This window comes from Chelmon rostratus, chromosome 23 (assembly GCF_017976325.1).
Source record: "Chelmon rostratus isolate fCheRos1 chromosome 23, fCheRos1.pri, whole genome shotgun sequence".
NCBI lineage: Eukaryota > Metazoa > Chordata > Actinopteri > Chaetodontiformes > Chaetodontidae > Chelmon > Chelmon rostratus.
This window is the reverse complement of record NC_055680.1, coordinates 14,273,576-14,296,143: the sequence shown is the minus strand read 5'-3', so window position 1 is coordinate 14,296,143 and position 22,568 is coordinate 14,273,576. Positions and strand designations below refer to the sequence as shown.

General features: G+C 46.0%; 1 protein-coding gene across 1 annotated transcript in view; it reads right to left on the bottom strand.

Annotated features, from left to right (window-relative positions):
* Nucleotides 1–3,853: 3,853 nt before the first annotated feature.
* arhgef40 (Rho guanine nucleotide exchange factor (GEF) 40) overlaps nucleotides 3,854–22,568 on the bottom strand; it is a 39,928-nt gene continuing 21,213 nt past the window's right edge. Inside the window, exons 14-27 of the mRNA XM_041964847.1 lie at nucleotides 21,945–22,083; nucleotides 21,326–21,445; nucleotides 19,568–19,759; nucleotides 18,939–19,463; nucleotides 18,250–18,620; nucleotides 17,605–17,854; nucleotides 16,617–16,706; nucleotides 14,554–14,760; nucleotides 12,529–12,708; nucleotides 12,097–12,277; nucleotides 11,099–11,209; nucleotides 8,823–8,932; nucleotides 6,849–6,892; nucleotides 3,854–6,723 (exon numbers count right to left, since the gene is read on the bottom strand). Coding sequence (XP_041820781.1) covers nucleotides 6,866–6,892; nucleotides 8,823–8,932; nucleotides 11,099–11,209; nucleotides 12,097–12,277; nucleotides 12,529–12,708; nucleotides 14,554–14,760; nucleotides 16,617–16,706; nucleotides 17,605–17,854; nucleotides 18,250–18,620; nucleotides 18,939–19,463; nucleotides 19,568–19,759; nucleotides 21,326–21,445; nucleotides 21,945–22,083 — 2,503 coding nt within the window. The 3' untranslated portion in view covers nucleotides 3,854–6,723; nucleotides 6,849–6,865. The remainder of the gene's footprint in view (nucleotides 6,724–6,848; nucleotides 6,893–8,822; nucleotides 8,933–11,098; nucleotides 11,210–12,096; nucleotides 12,278–12,528; nucleotides 12,709–14,553; nucleotides 14,761–16,616; nucleotides 16,707–17,604; nucleotides 17,855–18,249; nucleotides 18,621–18,938; nucleotides 19,464–19,567; nucleotides 19,760–21,325; nucleotides 21,446–21,944; nucleotides 22,084–22,568) is intronic.

Sequence of the window (22,568 nt, the reverse complement as noted above, 5' to 3'; positions counted from 1 at the left end):
ATTTCAGCATTTTAAAGTCTCAAGAGCTGAATTCATGCAGACTTTGTTTTCAGGTCGACTTATTCTCTAATTATAAGTGGGCTGTACGAGCGGGCGCGCTCTGCCGTGCAAGGGCAGCAGAACGCAGAGTCAAACCTACAGCACGTGGGCCAGGATGTGCATGGAGTGGTGAAGCCCACGCACCTCTTCCAGCACCTCTCAGGCTTTATCAAAGAGTTCCAGAGCGAGAGCACGTACGAACAACAAAAAGCCAGCCTGTTAGCGCAGTCTTCACCTTTGCATTTCTTCCCTCGACTCCCTCACTCGCAAATGATTTCATTCTTTCTGATGATAGGGGCTTCGGTCTAAACAGTACTTAGATGTAACCTCGGCCTTTGTGTGTCTGCCCCCCCCCCTTCCCTCGACATATAGAAGAAATATCACTTAATTGTAAGTCTGAATGTTTCTCGGCTGAAGGCCTCGGTTTTAGCATTTAAATGCGATGTGCTCAAGCACTGTGCGAAGGTAAATGTTGGCTGGGAAATTCAAATGTCTTTGCTGACGCAGAACATATCTCCTGGATCAGCCATTGTAAGCCTGCTATTGTGTATCTGAGAGTGACTGACTAAGTCTGTGGCATATGTGCGGTGCGTGCTTGTCTCAGTGTGTGTGCACAGCAAATCAATGTGTGCGCGTTTGTGTGTTTGCGTGTGTGTGAGGACGTTTTTGCATGTCAGCAGCGCATATATCTGTATACGAGTGCATACGTGTGTGTCTCTGCTGATGTGTCCCTGCAACTGCGCTGTGTGTGAGTGTGTGTCGGCCTTGTGTGTGTGTGTGTCCCTCGCGCTCTGTTTGTGTTTGTGTGTACGCTCACGGTACATATGTGTACGTGTTTGCGGCTGCCACAATGGCATCATCACCCGCCCCTGACGCTTTGATTGTTTTCTCCGCCGCAGCAGAAATGCACCAATTAATATTCAGAGAGTGAGTGAGACAGACGCGCGCGCACACACACACACACACAAAAAAAAACAACAAAAAAAAAAAAAAAAAAGCCGTGAGGGAGGGAGCCGGGGAGGGAGGTGTGATGGAGAGAGGAGTGAGGGGGGCAGAAGAGATGGCACAGAGAGAGGGAAAGAATTGGGGAGATGAAATGAAAGATGAGGAAAGTGTGTGTGTGTGTGTGTGTGTGTGTGTGTGTGTGTGTGTGTGTGTGTGAAAGAGGGAGATGGAGTGAGATAAGGGTGGAGGGGAGTGGGGCGTAGATGGAGGGGGATGAAATCTGATAGATGTTTGGGTAAAAACAGGAGAAGGAGAGGAAGAAAAGGGGGATGAGGCTGAAGAGGTGGAGGAGGAGGAGGAGGAGAGGATCAATATGTACATATTCAGTCAGATATGGTGGGAAATCAATTGAGAGGAGGGGAGGAGGAATTGATTCGGGGGGAGGAGGAGGTGGGGGGGGCGCGGGGAGGAGGGGGAAGGAGGGAAGAAGGAGACGGAGGAGGAGGAGTGCAGAGGTGGAGTGATATGTGGCTACGGCTGCTGTCCTTTTTGTCGCAGTGTCAGGGTATTGATACTGTAATACACTCCACCCCCCCACCCCACCCCACACAGACACACCATCACCCCCCATCACAATGCTGCCGTGACAACGGCTGTCGCGGCGACGCCTACTGGCACAATGCAGCCACAATACAGAGGGCACTGAAGCATCACACACACACACACACACACACACTCAGGGAGAGAGAGAGCAGAGCAGGCCAGAGAGAACGGGGGGAAGGGGTGGAGAAATATAAGGAGGGAGAGGTGGAGATTAAGAGGGAGGGAGGATGGACGGATGCAAAGGGGGGCAGAGGGAGAAAGAGATGGTGATGGTGATGGTGATGGAGAGGAAAGAGGGAGGAGATTGATGGAGAGACAGGAGCAAGGGAAGGAAGGAAGGAAGGAAGGAAGGAAGGAAGGATGGAGGGAGGTGGAGGAGAGATACGGCGGGATAATATTACATGTGTAAAACGCCGGAGGGTGTGTGCCCATAGAAACATGTTTAATGGCTTTTATGATTGCAGGGAAGGTTGTGTGAGGTGTGTGTGTGTGTGTGTGTTTTTTTGACAGAGTGATGTATGTGCTGCATGTGTGCAAACAACAAGGTGTTTACGGCGAAACGTGCTGGAGGCTCAAGCTCACGCTACCTGTGTCTAGACGCTGTGCGTGAATATGTATACGCGCGCGCGAGCCTGCCCATGTTTATTGTGAATAATCAGCGTTATCTTTCATTTCGTGCAGTTATTTTCAAGAATGTCAATACAGCTACAGGCCGGAAACCACGTATCTCCAAAATGTCAGCCCTGTGACTGCGCATTTTTCTGCTCGTCCAATTGGTTTTTTTTAAAGGCTTGTTTAGCTCAAGAAGAAGAATTTGCTCAACCCATTTAAAAAACAATAAAAATCTGGAGATACGTGGTTTCCTTTGCACAGCTTTTATGCCCATTATAATGGCATTTTAGCCATTTTACATCCTTCATTTCTCTCTTTATGCATTTTTTTAATACATTTTTCAAGTTCTGTGCTGCCGAACATTTTTCTGATCAAGTGAAGTGGAGAAAATATTGATGAACGGCAACAGGAGCCGAGCCGAGAGCCTGAAATCGGTGCTCAGAGGTGTGTTTGGGAGCTCGTTTTAGTGGCAGGTCGCTCCTCCGTGCTTTAAATCACCGCTGTCAAACTTGTGGTCAAAGCAGAGAAACATAAAATTAAAGAAAAAACACACACACACACACACACTGCCTGCTTTGACCTCCCTTCGCCCAAAATGTCTGCGCCGGCATATTACTGTATCTCCCCTCAACATGCACTCTCATTTACAAAAGAAACGCTTGGCTGGCTGCCTATAAGTCAGTTTATCCGCGTGAGATGACCAACGTCCCTCTCTTTCTTTCTCCATTTTTTTTTCTTTTTTTCTTCCTCTCAGTATCTCATACAGTGTGTGTGTGAGTGTGTATGATCTATAGTCGCCTGCCTCCCCCTCCCTCCCTCCTCCCTCACCCTAACCCTTCTTAATATGATGTAAAAAGCTAATCGCATGCAAATGTCTGTTGTCCCGGTAACCGGGCCTGAAAAATCCCTTTGATGTTTCCCCCGACTCATTCTCTTCACGTTCTCTTTGTTCGCCACAGTCTCGCTGCTTTGTCAACATCCCCCCTTTTACCCCGCTCGCTCTCTCTCCTTCATCCATTCTGCAGCTCTCTCGGCCCTCTCTTAGTTCTCTCCATTAGAAAAAAAAAAAAAGTTCTAACTCTACTTTGTGTCTCCCTCTTTCTATAAGCCCCCCTTCTCTCTATTCTCCCCCCTCCCCCCGCCTCCTCTCCCCCCCTCGCGCTCCTGCTCTCCCCTTGACTGTGCCTCTCTGTCTGTCTGCCCCTTCGCCCTCGCTCATTTCCCATCATTCCCACCTACTGTCTCCTGTCCTTCTCCTCTGTCGCTCCCTTTCTCTCTCCCTCAGTTCTGCCCCTTCCTGCCCCCCCCCCCTCCCTCTTTGCCCACCCTTTATCTCTCATTCCTGCCTCTCTCTCTCTCTGTGTGTCCCTCACATGCACAGATGGACACACACACTCATGCTCTCAGCACTGCCCTCCCTCCTTTAGAGAATTTGATCCCTGGAACTATTTGATATGGCGCTGCACTGTAGTTATCTAATCATTCTGGGTTTTGTGAGGCCTGGTGGAAGCAGCTGCACAGCTGGCGTTCAGAGGAGGGACCCCGCTCATTACAGCGAGTTTGAGGCTGCGAGGTTATAGGCCTCATTTCGAGGTTAGACCCGCTAAAAAGGTCCAAGCACAACCTCTAACACACACACACACACACCCGCATCTCCTCTTAAATCCCCTCTGAGAGGTTTGGAACTTGCGTCCAGTTTTAATTCGACATAGAAAAAAATTAAAACAACAAAAAGTACAGTTATCAAGTAAGCATAACATGCATTTCCAACATTCTTTCCAAAAAAATGTAAACATCAGGCAGGGCGTGTCAGAGCAACAGAGCAAGAGGAAAGTTTCATACATTAATACTGCCTTGCCGTGGCGTACACAAGTGAGGAATTCTGCATATGACAATCTATACTGCAGTAAGAATGAAAGATGGTGTTCATTACATCGCTTCCAATACAACGCAATGTACCAAACAGCTACAGGCTATGAAGTGTACAAGGCTTCTCCAAGCCAACAAATTACATATTGATTCGGAAAACGGCTCGATAGCCATTTGCAAGTTGTTGAATTTGAATGCAGATATGAAACGTGCTAAATCTGACAACGAGCGGCAAACCGCCGCTGCCGTCCGCAGGCGCGGGCTCAACCCTCCCCGCTGCCGCCGGCGTTCGCTACCTGATGGGTTCGTGTTGTACCTTAAGCGTGACATCGTTTGATCGTGAGCGGATGGCGGTTGGTTTTACCGACTGTGTGCTTGCTGTCGCAAAATGTTTTTTTTGTTGTTGTTGTTGTTCTGGGCCGCATCATAAAGTGACCATAAAATGACAAGTTCAAGTTACGTTGTGGGTCGTTTTGTTTACATTCAGCACTAATTTAATTTCCTTTGCTCTGAGATGTTGAATAAAAGTCAGCAGTGTAACATTCACATCTATTTATGGACCCACTACCGAGTCTGGAGGAGTAGTAGCAAGTTGAAGCTGTTTTCATGATGCATTAGTTTTGAGAAAAGTTCAACATTTTGTGAAATATTATCCGCTTTCAAGACTTACATGAGTCTAGGGTTAATTTGAAGCTTCCAGCTGCAGCCGGTTAGCTTAGCTTAGCTTAGCTAAGCACAAAGATTGGAAGCAGGGGGAAACAGCTAGCCTGCATGTGCAACAAATTCTACCTTGCAGCACCCCTTAAAGTCCTTAAATAACCTTTTATATCTGTTGAACTGATACAAAAAGCAAAGTGTTACTCATAGTGACTATGAGACTCCAGGAAATAGTCTGGCACATAACTTCCCATTACACTGTATTTTATTATTTTTACTTAACGACCTAAATAACGAGACATAGCATGTTATTTAGTGAGCGTTACGGGTGCTGGTAGACTACAGAGCAAGGCTAGCTGTTTGCAATCTTAATGCTAAGCTAAGCTAACCAGCTGCAGGCAGTAGCATCATATTTAGCTTCCAGACGTCAGAGTGGTATCGATCTTCTGACGTAACCCCTGGCAAGAAAGCAAACTGGCATACTTCCCAAAATGCCGAATTATTCAGTTAAAATTTAAGGAAATCCTCCGACGTCACAGCAGCCAAACATTTTAGGGGCTGCTAAGGCTTTGGAGGCATCACTAAGATGTCTTCAAACTGTCATCCTGAAGCTCAAAACAAGATTTTGGACTATTGGATGAAACCCTTTGAGCAACAACTCGGCCCTTTAAGAATAATCAGAAGTAGTTCATGTCTTCTGGCCGCAAGCACAAAACCAGTAAAACCAGAATATGGCACATTGAACAGATCCACCTCTCTTCCATTTCATGGAGAAGGTGGTCCAATGAGGAAAGTTCAGACTGAATGTAACAACACCTCTTTGTACACAAATCATTGCACGGACACCCATTTTATACCTTTGGCATACAGAATATGGCATCTCATATTAAAAGGCATGAATTCATAATCAGTACGTATCACTGAAGAGCATTTTTTAAGGCACCAAGAAGCTCATGTCGCTGACACTTTAAAGAAGACTAAATACCATTACGCCCTTAAATCCTTGCCTCTGCTAATGCGACATCATTAGCTTAAACAGATATGGATATGATGCCGTCAGACCTTCCCGTTCATCTCTGAGCCGATGCTTACTGTGTGTGTGTCCAGATGTAACCTTGCCTGACGCTGATTTGGCCACTGTACCAGGCTCTAAGATGGCCTCAGCGAGTGTGTGTGCGTGTGTGTGTGTGTGTGTGAGCATGTGAATAGTGCTCCACTGTCTTATAACAATAAGAATGACTGCATGTGTTGAGGGACGCTGTGTGTGTGTGCGTATTTGTGTGTGTGTGCATGCTCACACCACCCCTGCCTCATTTGCATAGATGCAATCACACCTAGCCTATGCCACGCATTTCTACACAGGCAGGAGGAAAAAACAGGCCTACAGTACTCCATTCAGCGTTATGAAAATGACAAAGTACTTAATACATTCCAAATCTGCAATCCTACGGTGGATTTACGCCCTGCATATCACTTCCTGTTTATTATCAGATGCTGGAGCATGTGACGCGTACAGTCAGCCAGCCAGGCAGTCAGTGGTTCAGACCAAGTGGTTTGGCCTAGTGGGGAGCCGCTGGGCAGACAATGGCCGCACTGTGTGGCTGAAGTGCCTTTGGTGTCAATGACTCTGCCAGCAACTGAGACTGGCAGATCCAAAATGGCGGAGTGCAGAGAGCCCCGCTGGTGCTTGTCATGCTTTAAACAGGGCAGTTTTGATCCTTTTTTTTTTTTTTTTTTTTTGGAGGCAGCTTTTCTTCGGGGGGCTCGTATCAGAGCCGGGAGGGAAAAGCAGCGCGGCACTGCTCCGGCTAATCTGCTGGCATTTTATTTGTTTTACCGGAGGTGAAGGGGGCGAGGCGGGGAAAGGGGGCATGTGGGAGAAGTTGAAAAAGAGTCTGAGGGTCTCCCTTTTGTCCGGCTGCTCCTCGAAGTCCAGTTCGGCGTGCCCAGAGGTGGGAGAGAGATGTTTAAATCTTCACAAAGTCCAGGGTCCAGTTTCTGTTTGTCAGAAGTTACAGGAGACGAAAAGGAATTAATAAATATTGGATTTATTTTACTTAAATCTTTAAGCATTTGTGATTTCCTTCAGTAGCAACAGAAAAAAGATGATAGCAGCAACTTACTGTTATTGAGATGACAGCTACACCGCTGTGGAGGGAGACTGACTCTGAGAAAAAAACAAAACAGAAACAGTCGCATTTTTAATTCTGCGCTAAAACGTGTGTGCTTGTGTGTGTGTGTGGTGTGTGTGGTATGTGTGCGTGTACGTGGGCACAAGCAGCAATCCTCCCTCTGCTGCAGAATATGTGCATATCGCTGTCTGCGTGTTTGCCCTATCTGTTTGGGCTGCGTGTGTCCGTCTGTCTGTCAATCTGTTCCCAGCGCAGTCTGTTTGCCAATCTGTCATATTCTGTTTGCTAGATAAGGAGATTGAGAGAATGTGTGTGTGTTTGTGTGTGTGTGTGCACAGAGCAAATTCATTTAAACCATGGAGACGGCGGGCAGGTATTGAAATGCTTTTGCTGTTTGGAGGATCCAGACATCCAGGAGCAGTTTAAGATCAGCTTCCTCTTTTGCACAAATGATAAAACAACAGATCTTTTCTTATGTATAATTTATAATGCATGAAAAGGAGACAAATTGATCGTGGTGGAAATTCCCAAACAAATGGGCTTTTGAATGCAGCCCAAATACAAAAAGAAACATGGATGACGATCAGGCAGATTGGAAAATGACACATTTCAGGCATCTGGGGTTTGAGACCCTGACCATGTGATTGCAACATCTCCAGCTTGAGTCCAGCTGGGAACCTTTGCTGCATGCCATCACCCCCCCCCCCTTCATTCATTGTCCCCTCACTATCTGCTGCTGAATGGAGGCAAACATTCTTCAGAAAATACTTGCAGAGGTGGACGTTCTACTAAGCGGAAATAAACCAGGAATGTTGCAGCTAATGGCCGGCATGTTGGACCCCCGACCCCGCAGGAGCGCCCCTCTGTTTAAGTGTTTTTCGCAAACACGCTGTTGCACGTATTCAGCAGGAAAACAGAGATTCGAACTAGCCTAAAACATGGACGTGCAGAAACACCAAATGAACAAAATAAGACTGTAAGAGTTTCGCATAAAACTGATGCATGACAAAGGATAAAAATCACTGAAAGTGGTCCTGGCCTGCTACGAACCACAGCAGGCCAGGACAGACTGCTGCGTCCCTGCTCCTTTACCGACTGCGAGTCGCAGCCGAGTGAAGATGAATGTGAAAGTTTTTCGTGTAAACATGCGAGCGCGCTGAAAAGCAAATTATTTAGTTTCTCTCACTTACTCTCCGTCTCATTAGCCCACTCACTCTAATCGCGCTTGTTTTCAGGCTGGTTTTGAAGGCGTCTGCACACAAGCTGTGTTCAAACATCAGCGACGTGACAAAAGAGCTCGTCCCCGCTTCTAATAATGAACCGGCGCCTCGTTCAGACTTCTCTCGCCGCCTCGTGTCTAATGCTCGGCCGTTGCTCCTGCTCACCTGGAAGCTACGCCGCCATTGAACGCAGCGCTGACGTCGCACCTTAAATGTGTACGAACAGCTGAAAAAGCTACAGCACATAATAAATAAATAGCAACCAAAAAGCTAAAGGACAAAACTTGCTAAAGCGGTCCACTGGGGACAAACTGCAACCATCAGATCTGGGAAAAGTAATTTAGTTTTGATGTCCTCCGCATTATTGAACAGTCATTCGGCTCAGGTGGCGCCACCAGAAACCGCTTGGGTGCTGCGCCTGAGCTTTATAATGATCCATTCTATGTGAATCTGCTGTCAGAACTGATACTCGTGACAACCAGCGCCCCGGTTCGAACGAATGCTGTGCTCATTAGCGGTCTCGGGGCTTGTTTTTGGCCACGTTCAGCGTTGCGGACTCCGCTCCTGCGCCATTGGACAGTCCTATCAGGGACTTCCTAGAAAGAGCCTGCAGTTCCAGCGGGAAAGATAAAAACCCTACCCTGCCCTCATCACCTCACATTCCTCCCATTTCAAACATATGTAGCTGTTGTGATGTGCTGCTGATGCTTTCATGCACTTTTGGATCCCCGGATCGTGACCCCACCTGTGAGTAACTTGTTGATCCGGAGCTTCTCCTGGGGTCCCTCCCAGACGCCGGGGATCCCCCCTCCTTCTGGCTGCCGACAGAGGAGGAGTCTGAGCAGCTACTGTGGACTGAAAGACAGAGAAAGTGTGTGTGAGCGAGCTTAGCAGTTAGCATCACAATACAGTAAAACTAGCAGGTGCCAGACGCGCTTAAAAGGTGTATTTCGCTCTAAAATGCTGGCAAAAGTCTGCATTCAGGCGTGATTTGCATTCATGGACTGATTGCCGTTACATCAGCATTGTGTGTTTACGCTTTTACAACATCAGAAGTGATTGTGTCACAGTGTTTTCTTGAGAGGAGAAGTGGGGACGGACAAAGAGAGGAGGCATTTTTCTCATCCTGTTCAATGAATTTCTAACACTGTGTTCTGTCCCGGAGGACAATTCATGCATTGAAATCCCGAGCCGCCGCACTCAATGAGACACCTGGTGAGCAGTATGCGCATTACACCGAGCCATGAATGGGAAATCACTTTGGCTCCAGGGCAACAGCGGCCTTTAGAGACTGGATGGTGGGTCTGGAATCTGAAGAATTATATTTTCAGATTGCGTGTTTTTATTTTAATTTTTCATGCTTTAACCCTGTGGACGGACCTTGCTTCTGAAAGGGGAGCCCCGTGCTCAGATGCTGCGGTGTGATTGCGCCGTGTGCTCCAGGAGCCGCAGACGGGCGACAAATTAAAGGAAAAAACCGGAGCAAATGAGTGCAGAAACATAACGAATGCAGATGCTTCCACACAGGCGCCCTGCATGGTGCAATTAAGCAATTAACATCCAATCGTGCTCTGTGGCAGGTATTAAAATGCTGAGCAGGCCCAGTTGGTTTTAATTTTATATTTCATTATCTGATTGTCTGTATATATACATATAGTTCAACAGGAAGGGAGACACAAATGAACACCTATGGGAGATGTGTTAGACAGAGCTCCACATGAGGGAATATGATGCTCATCCCTCCAGTAGACTTCCAGAGACAATGCCAAAGGGCACTGAAGCTGATCCAACGCTTTCCTAAAACGCTTGATGTAGCTTTTCTCACCTGTCTCTCTTTTGTGACGACGATCGCACCATTATGCTTCTATCTCAGTTGGTTATATCCTCACTTTTCAGGTGAATTTCTGACTAGACTCGCTGCGTTCGGCAGGGACCTGCTGCTGATTACGTGTGGGTGGAGAGGGTGGTCATGTTGCTGATAGCATTAACTATAAAAGTGAGTGCAAGATAATGCCTTTCTCAGTCTGACTCATTGTTTGCCTGTTGTTTTTTTTCTACAGGCTTGCACAGAATTAGCAGAATCCTCTTAATTCATAACGTGGCCTCGACATTGAACAGATATTTGCACTGAAGATTTAGCTGCTGAAAGAGATCAAAATGCGTTGTAGCTTCTCGATATTTGGCCAGTTGTCTGCAGCACTGGTTCCCAACGCGGCGGTCCCGACCCACGCCAGGGGTCACCAAAGCTTCGCAGGGGTCACGAGGCTGCTCGAATCTGCCCAAAATGCATCCAAATCACCCGTTTTAGACAAACTTCCTGCAGTTTTTGCATTCACTATTTCTGTTAATTGCACCGTGATCAGTCCATTAACAGGAACTCATGGCCTGATAACATGTTAAAGTAATATTATCATATTTTCCAGTCATGTTTTAATTATCACCCAGTCCTCCAGAGAAAAGCAATACAGGAAAGTCAGGATGAAGCTGTCTGTAAGCTGTGGATCGGTATTCTAGGATCAATGTTTCCGTTAACATTCGTCGTTTATGGATGAAGCCTTGGATGACAAACGCCACAGTTTAAGGGAGACGCAGGACTGAAGGCTGTGATGGGATTTGATCAGCGCGGAAGTAAAATCTGTTCCCATAGTCGAGCTTTTTGAGTGCGCTACATATTCTCCGCGGGCATGTCACAGCTCCTCAAAATTTCTCAGTGTGAGACAAATATCAAAAATTCATAGAGCGGCCCGGGGGCGCGAGATCGAAGGAAAGAACATGTACCACGTTATTACTTTGTCACATGGGGAGATACACCCAAGACTCGTTCTGTTTCCTGTCTGTAATCTCGGCGCCACATCAGTTTTCAGCTCAGAGCAATCCAGAAATCCAGACCGGACTCATGAAACCGACTGGACCTCCGGAAGCCAGAGTTTGATCTTTGACTTTCTGGATCTGGAAAAACTCCCTTCCCTCCCTTTTTTCCCTCAAACACGCCTTGCAGGTGTGTTTTCTTTCCGGACCTACCTCTGTCGCTGAGGCTGGAGATGGAGTCCAGCTCTGAGCCTTGAGTCCCCGCCGCGTCCAGCAGCAGCTTACTGGAAATCCCCATGCAGAGAGACTCCTTCAGACACAACTCTGGGAGAAGCAGAGAGGAGAAACCATAAAAAATAATGCGGCTGTATCCAGAAAAAACACATAATATACACAAGTGCTTCTGCGAGGTGGTCTTTTATAAAGCACATTGCATTAAAATGACTGAATATCACACAGTGTCACAGACAGGTGTGACACTGCCTGTTTATTTCATCTTATCTGGTCCGATGCTGTAATCTGAACCAACGACAGGAAGCGAGGCGCAAGCGACCACGTGAGCAATCAAACAGCAGACCGGACTGGCGCTGATATTTTTCATGTGTTTTCTATTCATAGGAGGGACAGCTATCACCCGAGATAAAAATTACACAGCGAGGAATCGGATTTGTCTTCGACGTCGCCCGAGGGCACGAGAGTCCATGTGACTTTCCCCGTTTTTTAACAAACATTTTTAAAAACTTCCACGGCCAAACCACAGACTGAAAATCCCCCTGCACCGCGTTTTGGACCATAACTTCACACGCCTTCACACAACAGTGTTTGACATCAGGATGAAAGGAAGTTTTCCTGCTTCACACCCAGTGCATGCTGGGATCGCGACCAGGAAAATGAATGAGATACTGGATCGAGATGATGCTAAGAGAGCCAGAAATACGGACAACTTGAGAAAGGTGTTGCAAAAGTCAGTTATTGCTGCAACTGACTTCACATCATACTCACATAAAGGATCAACCTACAATAAATTACCCACAATGCAGCTGGAATCCTGACGTTCTAGTGTTGAGCTAGTAGCAGTGAATGCACCCCGAGCTGTTTTATCATACTTCATGCAGCTTCTGAGCTTCGTTTCATTTAGATTTTAAGATGATGAGGGGTTTCTTAAAGTGTCATGAGGGTTGAGGCCTCTGGGGTCAAAGGTCAGACCGTACCTGTGTTGTTGATGGCGTGCGTCCACAGCAGCTGCGCGACGTCGTGAGTCCAGGCCACCCTGTCTTCCCTGTCCTTCGCCTGCAGCGTGATGCAGTCTCTGGTTCGAGGGGCCTGCCGGACCCAAACTTCAAACTTCACCCCCTCCTCACCCACGCTCTGAGTCAGGCCCATCTCGCCCGTCTGCAGGGGGGGAGAAATGGCGTTAACGTCCAGAGACGGACCGGACGCGGGTGGAAAGGATGGAGGGAAATGAGTTGATCAGCTGTGAGATGCCTTGCTTTCAATTCAATCAATACAAAAAGTGGATTTCCCTCAAATCCCTTTAACCATTGAATGTTTGGGAGAGAGGGAGGGGATGAAAACATAAGAAAAAGGTGATGTGAGTGTGAGACAGCGATGGTGTGTGTGTGTGCGTGCGTGTGTGTGCCTACCTTGATGCTCTGTTTGTAGCTGTAGGCGACGCGTCCCGGGCCGGGGCTCTTCTGTTTGGTGAAGATGACGACGTGCTGGTAGAGGAAGACGTTCCTCACGCCCGCCCGCTTCCTCCGAGCTCCCCCGCACACCGTCAGCTCGCCCTGCCGCACCAGCTCGCCGCGCTCCGCCACGGGGATCTGAAATCACACAAAAACACACACACTTTAGGATTCACTTATCTTTGCCCGAGGCCCAGGCTCAGGGCCTTTTATCTGCAAAAGATACCATCTTAATTTCTATCTTTAGCATTGAATTGAGTTTTAAAATCATGTTTTCTTTGCCAGAGGGTTGAGCTATTTCACTTCTTTTTCCAGTCCAATTGTCTTGAATCAAGTACAGAAATATTGCAAAAAGGGCAGATTACTATTAAACAAATGGATTTTGGAAACGAGCGAACTAATCTCAGGCTCTTTGGAGCATTTTAAAGGGCCAGTGAGGACAAAAATGCTGCCTCCTCTTAACACAAAAACAGGTAACTGTGTTAAATCCGAGCATCGCCACGAGGTTGACGCTCATTTTCGGGCTTGTTTTTTCTATTTCGGAGCAAAATCTCCTCCCGTCCCTCCTTCGCCCACTCACATTTTCGATTTGGACTTCTCAGCGTCAAAAGACTGAAAAGCCTTATTCTCGAGTCAATAAAGAAAAGGACAAAGCAGCGTGATTATTACAGTGCCGTGCATGGTGACATGCTGCATCCCCCCCTCACGGGGACGCTTTCTTTCTGTTGGATCTTTGCTCCGATTGGTCAGCTGACTCATGTCTCTTTGTAAAGGATGTGACTTCATTGTTCACGTCAATTACAGGGTGACTTTGTGATGCTGCTGCAACTCCTACCGGAGGCTGACAGAGGTTGGTGAAAGTCAGATCTTGTGTAACGCTCCTTAAAGACTCGACCACACCGGACACGAGCAAACACGGGCGACACGTCAGCCTGACATTTCCTCAACCGCCAATATACTTTAAAGGACTGGTAATTTACCAGCAACCTGTCACACGGAGCTTTTATTTTTAAACCTCTAGAGGAGCGTGGGTCATGATATAAGTGATGCTTCACACACATTATGAACACCCACATCCACACCCACCCATACACACACACACACACACACACACACACACATGTACCTGCACTTACAGTCGTTTTACTTGGAGAGCTTTTGCAGCGCGATTTGAAGTAGCTCAATGGGAGTGTTTGTGCCGCCGTAATCTCTCCCCTCGCTCGAAAGGGGAGGAGAGGATAGTTGTGTGTGTGTGTGTGTATGTGTGGAAGTCAAACATTTGTCACGACTCGCTCTGAATGATTCTGCTGTGTCAGAGGAGCCCAACATGGGGCAAGTGGATGTGGTGGTTTCTGACTTTTCGATGAAGCTGTTTTTAAATTAGAGAGCGGCTGAAGTGTCCGCCTGGCCGCCCGTCTAAGAAAACATCTGCTTTTCATTTATTTGTGCTCTGAGCAAGATGAAAGACACTGTTAATGATTTGAGTTCAGATTTCCATTGAAAAAAAGCAGGATTTTAAGGAGTGTAACAGTTATCACACCGTGTATTTTTACGTGGATTTTACGTGAGCACACACTCAGAAGTTGCTGCGTTTCCTAATGCGAGAAGACGCAGATCACTGCAGTGCACAGTGAACTTATTCTGCTTGTGATGAGCAAACCTCATAATGCCTGACAGTGCAGGACAAAATTGGAGAAAATGCAAATGAGCTTCTGGTTATGCACTTGGAGTTCAAAAGATGCCTTTGATTTTATATATGGTTACTTAAAAGAGAATCTGAACTTCCTCCTATTCAAAATAAACACAAATTATTTTTTAATACACAAAAACTGTAAATAATGAACTCTAGATAAAAACGAACAACAATTCAAGCCTTCCAGCTGCCTGCCTCACCGAGATGAGTTAGTTTCTTGCCTTCTAAGAAAAGAAAAGTGGGACTTGGTTCACAGTCGCGGAGTCATAAACTGGGACAGGCGTTCTCACCGGACATCCGACGATGAGGTCACTGGCCCTGAGGTCCTCGCCGTGACGCTGGGCGTGTCTCAGGATGGAGAGGGCGGAGTCGGAGGCGGGGTTTATCCCTCCAAGCTCCTCCAGGGCCTCGCAGTACTGCTCCAGCCTCTGAGTGGGAGCCTGAAGGCAGTGAGGGAAGGACAGAGGGGAGAGGGGGGAGGCTGGGGGGAGTTTGGACTGAAGGAGAAGAGGAAGGATGCAGGAGAAGGAGCAGACCTTTCTAAATAACACTAGTTATGGAGAACAGCAATGACACATCACAGCAGCATAAAAAACTAAATACAACGACCTGAGACACTGTCCAGCTGCACGACATCAGAAAACAACCTGTGTTTTCTAATGTTGATGCCTTTTTTAAATGTATGAAACTTTTTCGGATATGTTGGCTGCGGTCTTCAGACACACTTGAACAACTATTACTCCATGTTGAATTCGATGACGAGAATTGGTGAACGAGCTACGTTCACGTGTGTTTTTTCATTTTTTTTTAATCTATTTTCGGTGAAGAGCTCTTTTGGTCTGCCACAATTACCACTTGAGCCATGTGTAATCAGGATAATTGTTGTTTTGGTCATTAAATCGTGAAGTTGTACGGAGCCAAGCTTGATTTTACCGTCGTTAGTGGTTGAATAAAATACAAATATAGTACAAACCTGATTGCGAAACAGTTGGGACGCTGCGTAAAACATAAATAAAAGCAGAATGCAATCATTTGCAAATGAACTGAGTTTGCCAACAGCAGCTTTATGAAGTGCTCCTGAGCTCATGTATTAATCTGCTTTATCCAATCACATGTTCACAAAGTGGTGAACCTCCCTCCATCCTCGCTTGTGAGCGACTGAGCCTTTCCAGGATGCTCCTTTTATGCCCAATCATGATACTATCACCTGTTACCAATCAACCTGTTTACCTGTGGAATGATCCAAACAGCTGTTTTTGGAGCATCCCACATCTTTCCCAGTCATTTGTTGCTCCTGTCCCAACTTGTTTGAGACGTGTTGCTGCATCAAATTCAGAGTAAGCATAAATTTACAAAAATCAGTGAAGCTGATGAGATCACACATTATATATATGGTCTTTGGACTGTTTTTAATTGAGTGTGTGTCAGAAAATATTAGCAAATGATCACATTCTGTTTATGTTCTGCACAGCGTCCCAACTTTTTTGGAATCAGGGTTTGCTGTACAAACATAACGACATTTTAATCAGTCTGTTTTTGTGGAAGAAGAGGCCGCATGTGCTGCTCCTGCCTTCATCACCATAACAATCATCACCGCCATCCCCGATATGATCACCATCGTCATCCGGCCTGAACGCCAGTTTCACGTCCATCACCATCACGATAACCATAAAACCTCCTGCAAGCCATAATCCTCAATGTGTTCAAGCTGTTTTGAAGCTGCTGCAGGATGGGATATGAACTCACACCGCCCCCTGGTGGTGCCTTCTCAGAACTGCTCCTTTATGAAACCCTTAACAACTTGAGTGTAGCCTCAGAGATCTTAAGCACTGTGATCTCTCCTTGTAAAGTCTCTTAGTAATCTCATGATGCTGTCGATGTATTAGTTTTAGTTAATTGTAGCTCGCAAGCTCAAATTACTTTCTCCCTAATCCGCCTTTAATTGGCTTTTCTAGTGTACATTAAACATGTAATTAGCTTTACTGTATACAGCTCATTTTTAATTGCAGCCACTGTTGAATAAAACAACTTTAATTGGTTTGTGCTTGTGATGTGCTCCAAAATTACTCATAATGATGTTCTCACATTGTGATTTAACAGATTTTCTAAAAGGAAAATAACCAATAAGAATTCCATGACCCTGACACCCTTATTATGTGCATAGATTAAAGAATGTGTGATCATCAGGGAAAAAACTGGGTGCTTTTCTTTAATTGAAAGTGTGTTTACTGAAATGAGTTGACACTAGAAAAGCAGGGAGACGCATTTAGAGAAACTGGTTAAAAGACTGAAACCCTTCAACTGAATTTTCAGAGATTAAAGGGTTTTATTGAGACAACGTGCTGAATCTCACCTTAAAGAAGTCTGTGGCCTGTGTGACCAGTGGAGAGTCCAGTTCTGGTTTGGTCCTGATGTAGTGGGAATACTGCAGGAACTGCTCCCGCTGTGTGTGAAGAAGACGCAATGGGTCATTTAAAGCAAATTATACGTACTGCTTTGAGATGTGCAACATGAATTAAGTTTACTTACTTCTCTGCAGTTGTGGAAAGTAACAGGACATTTACTCATGTACTGCACTTAAGTAGAATTCTATGGTACGTGTACTTAACTTGAGTATTTCCATTTTTAGCGAGGAAGTATTTGGATCCTTAACTCAAATTATATTTTCCAACAAAATGACTTCAAAGATACTGAATATAGTTAATTTTCTGTCAATCCACTAATCAATTAATCGACTAATGTTTCAGCCGTACCTGTATATGTTTTTGGGAAGTTTAATTAAAAATTAAATGATCATATTTTGCAAACTTTTTCTATGTTTACTATGTATGCGTACTTTAATACAATACTTGAGTAAATGTACTCAGCTACTTTCTACCACTGTCCATTTTTAGCCACTTCTGTACATCTGACACTTCTCAGAGGCAAATATTACACTTTTTGCTCTGCCAGATTATAAAAATGTCTGACACTACCCGTCACAGATTTATGCACCACAGAAGTGAGTCCTGTATTAAATCTTCAGGAAAACTACAATCAATCTTTAAAGGGAAAAAAAATGACTTTTTTAATAATGTGCATGTTATTTTGTTGCTCCTTTCTATAAGTTATAGATGCTCCACAATGCAGAGTTGTATGCTTGTATATTTAATGTGCATAAGTGGCATCCAACCAGGGGGTCTGGATCCAAGGGGCCACAAGACTCTTCATGGTAAAAGGAATAAGAAAAAGGTGATTTTTACACAAGCTTAAAGGTTGGGGACTCTTGTTTAAACTACTCAGTCATGCCAGGAGCTAAAAATAGTGGCTAAATCAACACAAATAAAAATTCCTCCACTCACATATTTGCTGAAGCAGTCCTGTTGCAACAAGCTCTGCACAAGAGCGCCCTCCATGGCAGGGAGTAGGTTCTGCGAGTGGAAGGTGCTGAGGCTGGCCCAGTTGGGGAAGAGGGTGTCTGCCTTCCCCCTGATGGAGGCCGGAGTGTCTGAGAGCTCCAGTAAGGGGAGGTAAGTCTCTTCTACCCCCTTCAGGACAGTCACATACTGCCTCTCGGAACTCAGCATCCTGCACCAGAGCAGGTACAGCTTACTGCAGGGCGGAGGGGGGGAGACAAGGAGGTGGTGAGGAAATAGCATTTGCGAAAGAGAAACAAGCATGGGAGGAAGAGGAGACGTGGGAGTGAAGATAGCGGCGAACAGAGATCAAACACTTAGTCATGATAAAATGATCTGAGATTGCATGCTGACTGATAAAATCGTGCTGAAATAGACTTCAGTTGTACTTAAACGATCCCAGAGCGGATAAATCACGTCACTCTTTGATCTCAGCATGGCCTCCTCTTACTGCCATTTATAATGTTCTTGTTTGGGAGCTCTCAGGCCTTCTCCTGCTTATCTTCTCACACACACGTTCCCACACAAGAAGGACCTTTTAGAACAATAAAAAAGAGGAGAAAGAAGCAAAAAAAAAAAAGACAAATTCACCTCTGCGCAGTTGAGCCGGTCCTGTCTGTCCCTGTGTCCCTCTCAGTCCTCCCGAGCAGCACGTGTTGCCGTGGTGACCCCGTGTGGTCCACCACCTCCTTGCTGCTGACCTCCACCCCTCGAATCAGCACCCCTCCTCCTCCTCCGCCCCCCCATCCAGGGATGGCTGCAGCCATGCTAGTGGTAATAACTGGATCAGCTAGCGCCCGCCTCCCCAGCCAGGACATGGGGGAATTACGGCTCGGCCCGCCCACCGGGGACTCGACAGGCTTCGGGGTGGCAGTGCCCCTGCGGGGAGCCAGAAGAGCCTGGAGGTCAAAGCTTGGGTGGCGTTTCCTGGGGGGCTTAGGGGGGAGCGGGGCATCTGTGGGCTGCAAGGCGAGACATAAACACAACACTGACATATTATCAAATTGGCAAACTCGATAATCTCTCGCCTTTTAGCTCTGTTTTGGCCTCCACCAACTCCTGAGGGAACTATCTGGCTCTTTAGCCGCTAGCTAAATGCTCAACTAAAAAAGACAAAAAGGATTTTGAAATTTACACCAATGGCCAAAAAAGGTTTGAATAGTCATTCTCATGAGCAGAAGATAAGTAGAAGATTTTCCACTGAAGACAAAAAGGAGACCCTGCTGCAAACTGGATCATTTATTTTCATGAAAATCGAAAATATAGAAAGACAGACTCACACTCTTCTTTGCAGGATTCAGAAGGTTCTGCAGGAATTTCCCTCCTCCAGCTCCGCCAGCTCCTCCTCCACTCCCTCCTCCTGCTCCCTCTTTCTTATTCCCTTTCTCCTCTCCTATCTTCAGCGTGGAGCAGGTCTGCGGTCTGAACAGCGATGCCAGGGATCCCCAGGACTGCAGCCCACCTTCGCCACCTCCAGCCCCGAGTCCCCAGTCGCCCTCTCCCTCAGGACCCATCAGGTCCCACAGGCTGCTGGCGGAAGGCGTCTTTGGCTTCCCCTGGCCCTGATTCTGGGCCCTGTCTGACTGGAGGAACCTGGGTTTAACCTGCGCTACGGTCCGCTGGTAGCGCTCTACGGTCTGGGTCCAGAGATCCAGCAGCGCCCCGCCGCCAAGCTCTAAGGCCAAGGAACGAGCATCCTGGAAACGGGATGGGGGAATCGGAGGGAGGGAGGCAAGAGGGCAGGTGGAAGAAGAAGAAGAAGGGGAGGAGGAGGTAGTGGAGACAGCATCGCACCACTGGGTGGCCTGCACAGGAGACGGGAAAGGAAAAATTACTGTTGTTTTGAAACCATTAATGTGCGATCATCACTTCCTGTGCGCATGACAGATGGCTTCCTGTGCTGCGTTACCTCGGTCAGCGTGGACAGCAGCCTCTGTGTGTTATCCAGGGTGGTCCAGCAGTCGGACAGACAGTGGGACATGTCTCTCAGCTTCTCCCTGACTGGAGGCAGCTGGATCTGGATGTCGCTCAGGCCTGCCCAGTCCAGCTCGCACCAGCCCTCCAAATCACTGAGCACTGACAGAGTCTCACTGTGCAGCTCCTAAAAGATTGAGTAAGATCCACAGTGAAGCCTGGAAAACCCTGACGTGTTTACTGTCGAAGCTTGACAACATACACTTGGAGTGGTTTAACGGTATATAGGATAATGGTAATTTCCCCTGCTGGGAATAAGTGGACTAAACTTCTGCATTCGCCTGCAACCACAAGAACGAGACAAATACACCACCGAACAGTGCGCTCAAAACACATCTGTTTACATTTTAAATCTTCAGTTATTGACTCCTCAAGTCTTCAGACATGCAACATATGTAGCTCCAGGTCTTGTGGGGCTTAATCATTGAGTTAGCCCTGACAGAATTGACATTGACAGTCATATTGTTTTAGTGGAGGATTTTGGAGCGCCTCCATATGAGGAGCCAAAGTGAAACAAAAACTTCTGGATTCTGCTCAAGAAAGGAGAAATCCTCCTTTAAAATCACACAAACATCCGAAACGTGGTATTTTGTGTTAGTATAATTCACTCCATTTGTCTAGACATGGATTTTAAGCTTAAAAAAATGATCTAATATGGTTGTTTAATTAATAATTCCAGTTTGAGTAACGTGTGCAAACTCCATTTCTCACAAGCCCGAGATCTTTGAGGGTCAGAGGTCACTAGCTTGACAGAATCTGGCTAGCTAACAAAAACAGAGAAAGTCAAACAGCATCAATGTTTTTAAGACAAAGATGACATAAAGATGGTGGATATAACAGATAAAACATACTGTTTCACTTTTTTTTTTTAGAAAGGCTGATTAAACAGACTTCACATGCTCAAACACACAGAGTCACAGAGGCTAGCGGGAACAGCAGCTAGCATGGAAGTAGCATCAGGACTTCTGCTCTCTATTAGCAAAACATTTTAACATTTTAGGTAAGTTTTAAAGACAGTTAAGAGAAATACTTACTAAAAACATTTCAAAGCCACCCTGTGTAGCACACAAGAAGCAATTACGGAATAAAGCAAATGCTAAAACGTGTAACAGTAGGCTAACACAATGACAAAAGAGTCATCAAGCCAGTAAAGTGGCTCAGGAGCGTCCAGACTAAACCAATATTTATCAACATTTGTTTGGTTTGAGCTAACTTTAGCCACAATAAGCTACTGGTCATACCAGAAATAAGACTGTAGCAGCAACAGTTTGAACTGATCAGCAGTGTATTTTATTGCTTACAAATTCAAGTTTTTATTGCTAATAATAACAAAATGTTTATTCCTCTTTCAAATACCTAATTTTAAATCCACAATGTGCAGAAGTCTTAAATTATTATATAATCTTTAAAGTTATTCTGATGGCATAAGTTTGTGTTTCTAGAAAAATTAGATAATCCTGGCAGTTTAAATGCCTACATGTTATTCTTGATGCTACCACCGAGTGGCACCAAAGAGAGGAATCTTTAAATCCTGCAGAAACTGGCTTTCTTTTTAAGAACCATGCTGCGATTGTGAACCAAGTACAGTGAAATTGTGCACGCTAACCCCAAATTTATGCACATATTTTGCCTTGCAGGAGTTTTAACAAATGCTGCACCAAGAAATGAGTAAAAGCAAGCGTCGAACACTCACGTTGGCTGTTTCTCTGAATGTCTTGAACTTCTGCTGTTTGAGCGAGAGTCTGCTGAGGGACAGAGGAGGGTCCTTGTAGTCTTCCAGCTGTGACTGGACTTGCTCAATCTCCTTATCGCACTGGGGGATGAGACGGATAGGGGTGAGAGGAGGACACAAGACACTCGCTGTACAAAGGGACAAAGAGGGAGATGGGGGACGTGAAACCAGGCAGAGGAGTGGAAACATAAAGCAGAAAGGCATCGTCTTATTATCATTTTTATCCAGTTTGCTGTGTTGCGTCGGACTCTGGTAGCTGTCTTGTTGTGCTCTATGTGAGCAAGACGAGGGAGTGGAGTGGGAAGAAGGACATTTTAGAGAAAACACATGGTAATCACTAAACACCAGCAAATCGGGGGAGTTTCCATCCAATCCCTGTGGAGGGGAGCCATGGATGGGTGGAATTCAGTGCTGGACACTGAAAACTCAGACGCTAAAAGCTGGATAGCAATAACAGCTGGTATATGAAACAATACTGTAACAAGTAGTGACTGTACTGCATCTTTCACCTATTATCCCACGACAGCTTGTTCATAAAACGAGAATAAAACCACGCTCATCCTCCTCCTCCCTCACGCACCTTTTCCAGTTTGTCCACCAGCCCCGCGAGTCGTCCGAGAGCCTCCAGGTCGCGACCTCTTTGGTTGGACACTCGGACGAGCCGATGGAGGGCGTCATCCACGCTGTCATAGAGTTTAGAGGTCGCAGCGAGAGCAGCCCTGAGAGGACAAAAGTCAATTTTCAGTTGATTTTTTCCTTTTTTTTCTACAACAACCCTGATTCTAAAACAAGTCAGGACGCTGTGCAAAACATAAACAAAACAGAATGTGATCATTTGCTAATCCTTCTTGACATATACTCAGTTGAAAACAGTACAAAGACAATATTTTTAATGTTTTTCCTCATCAGCTTCATTGATTTTTGTAAGTATTTGCTTATTCTGAATTTGCAGCAACATGTTTCAAACAAGTTGGGACAGGAGCAACTAAAGACTGGGAAAGTTGTGGAACGCTCCAAAAACACCTGTTTGGATCATTCCACAGGTAGACAGGTTGATTGGTAACAGGTGATAGTATCATGATTGGGTATGAAAGGAGATCCTGGAAATGCTCAGTTGTTCACAAGCGAGGATGGAGTGAGGTTCATCACTTTGTGAACACATTGGAAAAAGCAGATTAATACATGAGCTCAGGAACACACAGTT